The sequence below is a fragment of the Rhea pennata genome, chromosome 2 (assembly GCF_028389875.1).
Source record: "Rhea pennata isolate bPtePen1 chromosome 2, bPtePen1.pri, whole genome shotgun sequence".
In the NCBI taxonomy this organism is placed as follows: Eukaryota; Metazoa; Chordata; class Aves; order Rheiformes; family Rheidae; genus Rhea; species Rhea pennata.
The window spans coordinates 73,704,234-73,717,643 of NC_084664.1; the positions used below are offsets into that span (position 1 = coordinate 73,704,234).

Genomic DNA, 13,410 nt, shown 5'->3' on the forward strand with positions numbered 1-13,410 from the left:
GTGTTTTATTTCACAATCCAGAGTGAACTTATGAATAGAAGCTACTTCTTAAAGGTTCAAAAATTACCAATAATATTTCTGCTAGCATAATAGAAGATGATAATATGAAGAGAGAAATAATTTTATTTCAGCTGTAAGGATGTGTGCAGTGATATTTGTGGTAGTACAGCATCTGAAATGCATTGACTGAACTATTTTTATTTTACTGTTCTGCCTCTTCCCGTCCTCCAGGTCTTGATGTATTGTGTTTCAAATTGTAAATACATTGCTACTTTATTGTTGACTGGTTTGGTTTCTCTTTTTAGGTGTCTTGGCTTTTTAATCCAACAAGAAGTGAAATAACAAGTCTAGATAGTGGAAATATAGATGACATTTTAAGTGAGTACTTTGAATCTTTTTTTCTTTGCATGTTGACAGTCATTTATGTCAAATTTCTAGCTTCAAAAATACGTATTGCAATCTAAATAGAATATTAGGTGCTTATGATCAAAATCAGCCGTCTGAGCTGATGTGTCACACAAATTTATTTGCTGCACTCTTAATATAATTGTCTAAGAAAAATACCTGGTGCCTTTTTTTGAAATGCTTTGTTATAAAAGCAAAATCTGTCAACAGAGCATTTTAAGAGTTCTCAAATAATAGCAGCAGCTGAAACCCATAGTGATAGGTTGTTTGAGAGTTACTTGAGTGTTGCAGTAAGTGTTGCTTGTTACATGTGCCTTTCCTCTTGTTAAACTTTCCTAAAAGCCACTAGAGTCAAGAGAGAAAGACTCATAAGTTAATGTTTCATCTGCTGTCTTAAAGTAATCAGATACATATTTCTTATCTGAAACCTTTTTGTCAAGAAAAGTAGACAATTTACCTGTATCTAGTTCTCTTCACATGAAAATAATTACTGCATTATGCTTCAAAAATAGTGATCAGAAATACAAAGGAGGAATTTTGTTTTAATTTTCCTAATATTGCAGGATTGCTTTGTGTAGTAAATGTATGACTGGATAATATAAGATCTATTTTTTAAATAACTTTTGTACACTGAAAAATGTACAATCCTGTCATAAAATATTTTACTGATAATAGTGAAAATAAGTACCAAGTGTAAGTGCTTTCTTAATTTCACCCTGTTAATAACAGTAAATGCTCATTGCCTTGGGGGTTACCCTACACATCTGTGTGCTGAGTTTTCGTTAATTTCTTGTTCACCACTGCTTTCCTAGGAGATGATGAAAATATTAAAGCGATACTTTTAATTAAAACAGAGGTTTTCCCTAATCTTCTTAAAAGCTGTCTTTCCAGTACATGACATGCTGTGCTTAATATCTTAATCTTTGCATGTAACTGCTTTGTAATTTTGTCAACAGAGCAAATTTACCGAGCAAGATTTCTGCTTTATAAAGCTATGTGACTTGTATTATATAGTACTAGTATTTATTTAAATTTATATTTTATTCAATATCTAGTCCATTACTCAAAAATCAGGGTTTTTTTTTAAGCATCCCTTAGCATTTTCCATTCTGGGGATGAGAGTTTTTTTCTTACACCTTTTGCCTTGGCATCCAACTTCACAGCAAATAAGGCAGAGAAAGAGTGACTGGACCAAGTTACATAGGCAGGCTACATGTTGTCATTCCTCTAACCCAAATAGCTGATGTTTCAGCTTTTAACTTTTTTCCTAAACATTTGTGAATAATCTAATTCATACTTAAAAAGTATAGTAGAGTACAGCTTCTGGTTCTGAGTGCTCTAATAGTAAATCCAGAATTACTTTTTGTATCTTTATGTCACTTCTTTTGTATCTTTATGTCTTAAGTATTGACATCATTAATGTCAAATATATCAATAAAATCAATAAAATACTTGACTAAAGACCTCTCATCGCGCTTTCCACTTGCTATAGATTATATTTCAGATAAGATTTATCCTAATTTTAGTTTTCTAACCATCAGACTAAGTTGAATGTTGTATAATCTAGAAATACTGTTTTCACAGTTCTTATGCATACTTTTATAATCTCGAATTAAAGTGCTGTAAGAAGTTTGCCTTATGATGTGACTTTGTTTGTTTATTTGTTTGTTTTTCTTTCCTCTCAGACAATGCAGACGTTGCTTTAGTTAATTTTTATGCTGATTGGTAAGTTATACAAGTTCCCCCCCCCCCCCCCCTTTTTAAACCTTTGGCTGTTGGAAACAATCATGTTTGACCATAGTATTCTAATCTGAGATGCAGTGGTACATCACAAAAGCAATTCTTGCATGTTTTTTTTATATGTACTTTGATAACTTCCCCTTCTTCTTCTTTGCCATCTTTTGTTTCTGTCAGAAGTCCATGAGAGGCAAAAAGTATTCTGCGGTAGCAGGGGATGGCACACTACATAATCAAAGTTTTTTTTCCCTGCTAGTAGGACAATTTTTATTAGCTTTTTGCTCTTGAATGTAGGGATGGTCCAAAAGATTCTATTTTTTCCCTTCTATGTTGGTCCTGTAGACATGTAACAGAAAACCTGAAGTTTGATTTGAAAAATCAAATCCTTCTCTAATTTGGAAGACTCTTCATGTAGAGAACGTGAGAGATTATAACTGAGAAATGAAAACTGAGAAGCTGGAAAAGGAAAGAATTTGGGGTCAGATTAGTTAGACATTATGAAAGACACCCTTAGAAGAATCTGTTTACTTTTTTTTTCCTTGCCTACAAAAAACATTGTTAGAATTCATTTAAACACTGTAACCCACTTTTTATTGTGTAAGTGATCTTTTTATTTGTTCTGTTTTGTTCACTGTTAATATTTCTAAATGAACTTTTAGCAAGTTTATGCTTTGAGAGCATAAACTGTCAGCTGTCCAAATTAGGTCTTCTAGGTGATTAGACTTGATTTCATCTGCCTTTCCACCTTCCACTATGTAGGTCTTCATAGGTCCATGCAGTATCTAAATTAAAAAGTACACAGATTTAAATCGATAAATGTACTGTTTGCCTTTATTGATAATTCATTCAACTGGTACCAGGCTGATTTAAATCATTTTAAAAAGTGATTAGAAAAAAAATCATACACAATCTTTTTGTGTAGAATGAAATTCTCAATAAAGGTGTTCTCAGTACCTTGACTTAAACTTTGCATAAAGATGTACATGATACCAAATCACCTTAAAAATCACTGTATATACTTCTGTCATTTTAAAAGCAATTCTTATGTTGATTATTTTGCATCTATTCAGTTCCTTAAACAAACTAAATTGATGCCAGGCACATTTAAATAGAATTTTTTTTGAGAGAGGTTGCATTCATTTACTGAGTAAGCTGTTTGTAATTTTCTGTGACAGTACAATTTGGTATGTATTAAGCCCAGTCTCTTTTCTTGGTTATAATTATACTGTAAAGACTGTTTTTAAAATGAAAAACAAACAAACCCCCCCCTGTATTCTAAGTGAGAATCAGGACAGTGTAGATAGGTCTTGCTAATTATTATATGTCTTTATTTCATTTAAATAACTTTCAAGATGGCTTATTTTCAGCTGTGGTGTGCAGATCCTGGGCTATTTTATTAAAGACAGTCAAGAGTGCAAGCACATTAAGAGTAAAGTTAAGTTTCCATATCACCATTGAAAATTGATTTGGAATTTTTGGAAAAGGCAAACTGCAGAAGGCTTAAAATCACTACCCTGATAATTCCAGTGATCTAGGGAATATGCCAATATTTTAAAACTTAATATAGTAAGGTGCTAAGAGGCATATTCTGAACGTGTAAGTGTTGCTGTTTCTGCAATTCCCACTGTTACGCAATCTTCTCTTTAATAGATTTGCTCAGAATTTAAAGGTTTGGATATACTTGCAAGTTCAGTCACATTATAATAGGACATAAATTTAAAACATTCAGTCTCAGTTAGCATCATATGTAGATATTCAGTCATAAATCCCAACATAGCATACTCCTAACCCATGAAACAACACGAAGTTGAATGAGAACAGGTCAATTTTGCTGACATAGATACTCTGCTATCTATGAGGTAGAGGAGAGTGGGGGACAAGGAAGCTGTATGTAACATACATATGCACGTAGAAGTGTAACACGACTGTGCTGACAAAAGGCAGGTTTCTTTATCGAAAACGAGCTTACACCTTATTCATATTTTGACAGTAAAAACTACCTCTTTGCTTGGAGCATTTGCTGTTGTAGGCATAAGAGCATCACCAAGCTAACACTGTTAAGTGTAAGCAGGGCTTCAAAGCACATAATCTTATTACAAGTCAACTTTTGGATGTCTCGTTCTGACAGCTTCTGTAGTGCCATTACTGGTCTTCCATTTTAAAATTTGTAATGTGTCTGGAAGAACAGAAGATAAACTAAGTTAAGTGACAAATCAATAACATACTTTTACACTAGTGGTAATTTAACCTCAAAGCCCTTGTGAGGCCTCTTTATACATACTCATGCATTTTCTAAGACAAAAAACAGTTTGCTACAAAATCTGACATGACTGCAAGAAGGGATCCATGGAAATCTTTTTCTTCACAGTACCGTAATAGCAGCATGCTTAAATTCTAGACATAATTTCCACCTGTTTTGAGCAATAACATAAGCAATATGATTCCTAACGTTGATTCATATAATACTATCTCTGCAATACTTTTCTGAGGGTGATAATTTAAGTGTTGGTCAATATTCAAACTTCAACAATCAAAGCAACTCTTATTTTATTTTTAAAATGTCTTCCCCAGGGATAATTCAGGTAGGAAAACAGATTAACAGACTTTCTGAATAGAATGGATTTTTTAAAGCTTACCTTAAGAAACACATCAATGGTGTTTCTTAAGCTAATAAAGCAGAGGGGTACATCTTGACTTACGTATTCATTTAGAATGATTTTTTTTTCCCCACCTGAATTATTCAAGTTACTTTTAAGCCTATTTTTATCCAATCAATTACTGGGATGATTTCAAGTTTGTATTCTTTTATAGTAGCTTCTTTCTCCCTCTCTTTTTTCCTGCAAAGGCTGAACTCTTCCCTGAGTCATCAGTCAAAAGTTTTCAAGTTAATATTTTGAAATTATGATTTTGTATTCTTTCTGCAGGTGCCGCTTTAGCCAAATGCTTCATCCTATTTTTGAGGAAGCTTCCAATGTAATTAAGGAGGAATATCCAGATAAGAATCAAGTAGTGTTTGCCAGAGTAGACTGTGATCAGCACTGTAAGTAAATTCTGATTTAGTTCTTTCTATAATATCCTGCCAGTAAGTTATTCACTGTATTGAGAAAGATAATAGAAAGTAATCTCCAAGGTGTAGTTGGACCTGCCCCATTATTTAGCCCAGAGAGAATTGCTTGCGTACATCAACAGATCTCCTGACAAATTTGTTAGAGCAATCTCCAGACTTGCTTATTCACCACATTAATAAAAGTGCTCTTATATCAGTTCAGCCTATCTCATTTAACAGGAAAAAAATATCTGCAATTGTGAATTGAAGTGGCTCATTGAGGGTCAGAGAAGCCAGAGTGCAACAATTGGTGCAACCAGGTGCAACAACATTGCAACCAAGAAGAGGGAGGGAGGACTTTCCTCCATTGTCAGTATCAGCAAGATGCTCAACTCAGCTGCCCACTCTTGAGTAGGCATCATGGTATGACCAGTGGCACAAATTGGGAGTATGCAAGTTGTCTTTCACACAGCCACTAGTGCTTTGCTGTCTGTACACTTATCAATAACTGTCTTTCCTCCCCCCCCCCCCCCGAAATACATGAAAATGGATGGTATGCCAAACTTACTCATTTTATTCTAGTAATAATCCTAAAAGCTTTTTTTTTTTTTTTTTTTAATTCAGTGATAAATAAAATGTCAGGAACATCAGTTACCCATTGAAAGACAAATGGATTGCAACGAGATCTTATTAGGGTGCTTTCTGTAGTATAATATTGGCAGCATTACTGTTTTATGCTTTCTAGAACAACAGCATTTTCAGGCATGGATTTTGCATAGTGGCCTGTGATTCCCAGAGAGCCATAACAGTTGCAAGTGATTTCAAATCACAGTGGAAGTTCAGTTCTAACTCATATTGATTATAATATTTAGACTTCATGAAACTGTCCATTTATAAGAAGAATCACACTGGGGAAATCTGAAGAATTGTGTGGAGTCATTAGTTTTTATCTGTAGGCATGAACCTATCCCAGTCTCTTGAACTTGCTGTTTATGTAATATTGGTGTTTTAGTAATCAGATTTTTTTTTTTAAACAAAGGAGAAAATCTTGTAGGACAAAAAATCAACTGCTTATCTCTGAGATGTACCTGACTTCATTTTCTTTCTTTTCTTTTTACCCTTCCCATTTTGACAATTTTACTTCTTTAGTATTAGAGAGGATTCTTCCCTATGAAGAGAATTCTTAGCTTGAAATGTCTTTGTTTTTACTTGCAGACTTAAAAGTGAGCAAATACACTTCAGCGTATTCCACTGACACCACTATTTGTGCTCTATTCTGTGTGCATACATTTTGTTGCCCCAGTATAAAAGCACCTGTCTTGCAATCCTGAAAAGAATCTCAAGCACAAAAAATACTTCTAAGGTGGCAAACTGTGTTAACTCAGTATCTGAAATTTGAAAGCTGATTCTTCAAACAGTCAGAAGTGAGTAAGAAAATTGTCTTTTGGCCCTTCCCAGAAATCAGTAAGACCAATACATAGTTGCAGAAAAGTTAAATGCCTCTGGGATTAAATCCTTGAATCATTGGAATTTAGAACTGCTATTATAGCTTCTTGTGGAAAAGAGACAGTATTCTCTTTGGGTACTTAAGTGGCATTGAAGCATTCAGCTGCTTTCTGATGTTGGAGCAGTAGGGGCAAACTGAGGAACTGAAATAAAACATGTTCTTGAAGGACAGTTCACAGAATCACAAAATGGTTGAGGTTAGAAGAGACCTCTGGAGATCATCTAGTGCAACACACCTGCTCAAGCAGGATCATGTCCAGGTGGGTTTTGAGTATCTCCAGAGAAGGAGACTCCGCAACCTCTCTGGGCATCCTATTCCAGTGCTCTGTTACCCTCACAGACTGTCTTTGAGGTACTGGATGCCTGGTGTTTAATCATGAGATGTTCTTGCCTTAGCAGCTCTGTGCCTCAAAACTTTTTCCAAGAATTTGAAGCACTTCAGGAGCTTGTTGCTTAATCTCCTCCTCATGTGCTTGTTGAATTAAGCTCATTGGCGCCTATACAGAGTGCCAGGGCCTAGATGGAGGAGGAGATGACACAGCAGAAACTGTCCTTCTTGGCCTGAGATTAGCAGTAGTAGGCTAAGTAGTGTGAGGCAGTGAAGAGTTTTAGTCTGTCTATTTATGACTGGAGTACTATGAGCTTTCTGTACTTATTATGCATGTCTTTATGTCCTTAAGTTAAGAAGTAGACGAATGTGACTTTTGCTGCACAAGCTGTAAAATGGGGGAAGTAAAAATAAAATCTAACATGACAGACCAAGTTTTTCTCCTGAGTTGCCTTTTGAGTTAAAATAGCAAAGCTCTAGGCATGATTCCTCATTTTCAGTGTTGCTGGGATATATGCAACAGTGCATTTCAAAGCATGCAGGAATTGGGTGTAGCCTAAGATCATCAAGTTAAAACTTCAACTTCAATGCATGTGATAGCAGCTTCCTAGTAAGAAGGATGGATGTTGTTATACTGCCCATCATAGGTCTTCTGCAGTAGTTTACTATACATTGGAGTCAAGATAGTGGTGATACTGTATTGTCTTTTTGGTGGTTGTTTTTTTTTTTTTTTTTTGTTAATTTTTAGGGGGGTTAATGCCTGTAGGTTTTGTACCATTATTAGTTCCCTATTAAGATGACATTGCAAATGATCTGTTTCTATATGAAACCAAGAGTCTATAGGGAACCCACATAGCTGATTTTAAACGACTCTATATAGCTTTTAGAATGGTCAGCTGGGCATAGACACTTTCCATTTAATGCACTATTGTCGAAGCATATGCAGATCCCAACAGCTCACACCAGGTTCTGAGGGCAAATTAAAGAGAATAATGGATGCACTGCCAAATGTTTGATGCTTAGTGACAAAGCTATCATTCTGTCTGCTCTTATAGTCAGTATAAAGATGTTTTCTGGAACTTGATAGTTAGGCTCCAATGTGATTACATACAAATTTTAAACATTATCAGTATATTAAATCTCTCTATATACATGTTTTATACTAATTTATTGTGGAAGGTAATTACAGCTGGAAAGTGTAGATTTAGTCATCAATCTCTTTCATCATTAAGCTGATACAGATCATACATTAAATGTAAATTTAAGTTAATATTCTATTTATTTTCTAAAACTTCATACTTTTATAACTTATAAAAATCTAAGTTCAATTTTATTGCTTGCTTTTTAAAATCTTCAGTGGTTTTGATGTGTTCAGTTTAGTAATTCACTTACATTAAAAACTGTGTAACTACTAAGTGAAATACCTAGAAAAAGCAACCTTCACTAAAGAACTTCAGAAAATCTTTTTGTATATTGATTATTAGAAAAGGGTATGTGAGGGTATATTTTTGTTGTTGTTGTTAAGCAGTAGCTTTGGAAGCCCAGTTGGTAGTGTGGATTTACTATGTTCTTTTGTAAATAAGCAAATATTTCAATATATGAGCCTCTGGAGCGTAATTTGTCTTATGAACTCAAAATTGGGATTTATGATACAGAATTCTTATGAATTGAAGTATGTATCAGTCTTAATTCTACTACATCCTTATTTTCCTTTAAAGTCTTTTCTGAATTTAAAAATATATTTTTTTAAAAAAGTAGATTTGAATATAAATCTTTGTGCTTCAGGACAGAAGCTTGTTTCTAAGCCAACTTCCATTTCCTAGTAGGTGTTCCAGAACAGACTGCTTAGAAGACTCTTGTACTTTTCTTGAAAACATGTATTTTTGGCCCCTGTTAGTAAGAAGACAGAAAAGTGAACTACTGATATCTATTGGGTCTGACTGTTTCTGTAATATATGTTAATATTAGTATTAGATTGTAGTGCTACTGTGCCTTCAGTAAGCAAAGTAACTCCTTGTGATAACAAGTTTTGGGTTTGTAAATGAAGTATAAAGGAACTTGAAACTGTAAGCAAGCATAAGGATTTCATTGTATTCCTACCATTTAAGCTGAGGGGAAAAAAATACCAGTCTGAAAGAATTATCTTTGAATAAGACAAAGTAGAAGTGCTTCAGAGAGGATGCTGATGACTTTCCTCCGGAGACCAATTTTTCTAGACTATTAGAATAGGAATGGTTGTTGTGAATGCTCCTTTAAAGCAGAAGGTGGTCTAGGTTGCTGGTTTCCAGTTTCTTAGCTGACTTTGATGTAGAACATTGATTCCATTTCTTATACCTCTTTTGGTCCAGTATGCAAGCTACTGTTAACATTACTCATGGGGAAAGGTTACTTGGTTTAAATACCCCCTCAAGGTCCTTTTCAATTCTGCCTCCTCTGAGTATTATGGGGTCTTACGATTGTGTGCAAATGTCATTAGAGAAGTAGTTTAACTGGGGAGGATTGATGCAGTATTATGACATACTTGGCAGTAACGTGGATGTAATACTTTTTGTATGAAAAAGCAGCAGGCAGAAAGTGCCTTAAGTGAACTAGAACCTAAAGAAAATGCTTGATTTTTATAAGAGGAATAACAACCCTAAGTTAACCTACCAAACCTCCCAAGGCTACATTTCATTTCTATTCTGTAGTATTTCTTGGCAGATAGCCTAAGGGACTTCAGAAGTTACAGTACATCTCACGATCTCATATGAGCAATTGGAATACTCATCGGGTAGTCCCAAGATCAAATATACAACTGAAGGAATATGTCATCTTTGAAACAGAAGGTGGGGAGAGGAGTGCAATGATTTGAGTATCAAATCTAATAAATTCAAGCCAGCATATTGGTTTATATAAATCTTGATTTATACTTTGAAGTATGTTTTGAAGACATACTTATGCAACTCCTATAACCATCATGTAAACACAAAATTAAAAAATGCAATAATGTGTGTTTCTGCTTCTTTAGACAGCATGATGAACCTCATTAGAAAAAGGTGCCAGAGATATTTTCAGAGATAATTTTAATGGATTTTGACTTCTGTAGTTTTGATTTTTCTTCAAAAGAGTTTTTCAGATTGTTAGCCATCTATTCTACATTTGAATTGCTTCAGGTTTTAGCTTATATTATGAATGTTTAGGATAATTGTCAGTGTTGTTCAAATCCTAGTGGATATCTTTCAGAAAGGAAAAAAATCTCTGAGAGCTAATCCTCTCAACTTAAGATCTAAATATGTGGTGGTGGTGGTATGAATTATGACCTGGGAGATTTGAACAGTGGGCTAAGGTAATGATGGGGTTGCTATCTTGACCCTTGTAAGTATTGCTGCTGCTTCAGCAGAATCACCTAGACCACAGTGTGGGCTGGAGTCTGCTTCAGTGGTATGTCTTGATGCAGCAGTTCATTCTTAGCCTCAAAAAGGTATAAATTGGACTTGAGATTCTGGGTAACTTATGATCTGGTATATTAGATGAACTCTCTGAGAGGTATGTTGTGATGTTAACCTAAAGTGATGAAATTTGAAGCCATTTGAGAATCAAGGTACAGGTTGCTTCTTTACTTGAAGTTGTAGTTTAGATAATGTACAAACATTCCAGTGAAAAGCCTGATACCCAACACCCTCTAAATGCACCCCCCCCCCAAAAAAAAAAATGTTTTCAGCATTCCTTTGTTGAGTGTAAGAGTACATAATGCTCAGACAAAAGAGAAATGACTGACAGTGCTAGACATGTACAATAAAGATACAGTTCATGAGTGATAGCTCACAAAGCATGTTATCTTGGAGAAGCTGTTGCTCAGAAGGCTATTTGGGAGACTGACTTAAAATACATGAGTGTATGCTTCAGATATCATGCAAAAGTTTTTCTTCAAAACAACATTGAAAACCCTCTATTGTAAGAGGCAGCTTTTCTCCCTCTTCACTATTTTGGGAGAAGTATCAGTAGAGTACAGTTATGAAGAGTTATAACTTTGAAGGCATTCTTGTTGGAGTTTGTGGAATGAGTAATAGAAAATAGTATGGACAGTTTAAAAGTGGATGTATGCTCACATATATACAAAAAAGGGAGGGGAGAGTCTTTTGAATTCTGCAGTTATTTGAGCTCTGCAGGAAGTTTTTCCTTTACAGAAGACAAAAAGATTGAATATCTCAGTAGTTCCCCATCAAAACTAGTGTGAAACTGTTCTGGTGGCACAGCCACCAGATTTGTGATTTTATGATTAATTGGGTAAAGTACAAACTCAATGTTTATATTTTTAAAAAAGAAAATATAAAATCATGGCTGGGAGATGTTTTTCTTCTTTTGGTAAATTATATCTATATTGAATCTCTTTTCATCAGAAAATGTGCAGTGAGAATGTCTGGAAATATTTTAAGATTTATTTTAGGATTTACTATAACAGATGTGATCTGTGAATGAATTCAAGCAATGTTTCATGTATTTGCATTATATATTTCCAATTTTAAAAGGAATATAATTCTGTCATAGCTCTGCTTACGTTAGATCTACCTGTATCAAAGGCCAGGATTTAATGAAATATTTAAGATTTACTCTGTTTGACTTTTGAATGAATTCAAACAACTTTTCATGTACTTGCATTTTATATTTTGTTTAAAAAAAGATGATGATTTTCAAATACTTGTGTAGGACCATCATTTCTGTGTTAGTTCAAATATCAGTATTCCTGGATTCTAAATGTAATTTATAAAGAGCATGCAAGTTCTGACTTAGGAAATGATGTTTGAATTCAGTCTTGACAGTGGATATTTTGTTATCATTATTATTATTTTTTAATGTGACTTTAGCACTTGATGAAGAGTCATGGCCTCAGGGAATGAAATCTCCGTCTCAGAATACTCAAGATGTACTGGCATAAATGTTCTGCAAAGTGTGCACATTATAATACCTTAAAAGTGTATTTTAACTCTATCTTGAAGAAAGAGTTCATGTTGTGAGACAAAAAGTGTAGTTCTGGTGTTCTCTTGCGGCGGAGCAGACTGTGGACCCCTTCCTCAGATTCTGTAATGTGATTAGTCTTTAATTTCAATATGCTTATGAGAGGTTTGGATGGGAAACCTTGATAGGTTAGGCTTCATGTCTTTTATCAGACTCTGGTTAAGCTTTGCTAGACTGACATGCTGTCATACTGAAGGTCTTTCTATCAACAAAATTGAACTTTTTTTTTTCCCCACTAAGCAAATACAAAGTGATCACTTTTATCTCCCTACACTTTATTTTTATATATGTGTGTGTGTGTGTGTGTGTGTATTCATTATTATAGATGTCCATTATACTTTGAAGCTTCTTGCAGCCAGTTTTTAAGGACTATAATTGAAAAGCAAGAGTATTTTAAAAGAGAGAAAGAAAGTATTGATCTAATACTTACTAATATTGAATGTGTTGAAAGGTTTTTCTTGAGAATTTTGGATTAAATTGAAATAATAGTACTCTGAATTGAGGGATAAATTGTTTTTGTCTTAATTTTAACTGTGATTAGTGCATTAAAAATTACGTGGCTATTTAGGAAGCAGTTCAAGAAGCCCTTTCTCAGTCAGAATTGATGGGTTAAATTCTGTAATACTTTACAGTGAGGTGAGGCATGTTATGAGCTGGGCTTAACTGGTGAAGTTTTTAAGCTTATCAATTTGAGGGATGTTAAAGAATCTTCTTGTACAACAAGAACGTTGCATGGTTCTCATTCTTTGCCATGTAAATTTAGTTTTCAGTTCTAGGACTAGGTTAAATTGGGCAGTTGGTATAAAAATTATTTCCTTAACTGAAGCTGTGAGAGACTAATAGCTCTTTATTAGCAGTTAATACAGATTGTTTCAATGAGTGTTCTTAAGGCAGCAAGGAAATTCAATTTTTGTTACCTCTTTAAAGTCCAAATGATGTGGAGTGCTTTATTGCTCTGGAGGGCAGTTATAGATTCATTCAGTTCTGTAGCAAACTGACAGACTTCCAGTTGCACAGTGATTTAATTTTGGTTTGCAGCTAAGAAATGTATGTTAGCTCCCCAGTTTCAGCAGTTTTTACATGATAACTGCCTCTAAGTAAGTTTTCAAAGACTTCTGTTGCCTTCCTTTTTAAAAATATTAAATGTAAGTAAATTTGCTCTGTATTAAATTTAAGTGAATATAATGGGCACTCTTGTCAGAATTCTTACATTATTCACTATTTTTCTAGATATTGCTAATGGGTGGAATTCAGTCTTGTCTTCATTTAGTTGCCCCACTACCATGGGCCTATCCACTTCACCTAAAAATGTATCCTTTGGCTTCTGTGGAAGCTGTGAAAAGTAGCAAGACATGCATTCATTCCACAGTTTCAGTGCCTCCTCATTTGCTCA

At 34.4% G+C, this 13,410-nt stretch overlaps 1 protein-coding gene across 1 annotated transcript in view; it reads left to right on the forward strand.

Annotated features, from left to right (window-relative positions):
- Positions 1-13,410, forward strand: part of ERP44 (endoplasmic reticulum protein 44) — a 55,770-nt gene that overhangs the window by 24,576 nt on the left and 17,784 nt on the right. Inside the window, exons 2-4 of the mRNA XM_062569734.1 lie at positions 306-378; positions 2,091-2,130; positions 5,067-5,182. Coding sequence (XP_062425718.1) covers positions 306-378; positions 2,091-2,130; positions 5,067-5,182 — 229 coding nt within the window. The remainder of the gene's footprint in view (positions 1-305; positions 379-2,090; positions 2,131-5,066; positions 5,183-13,410) is intronic.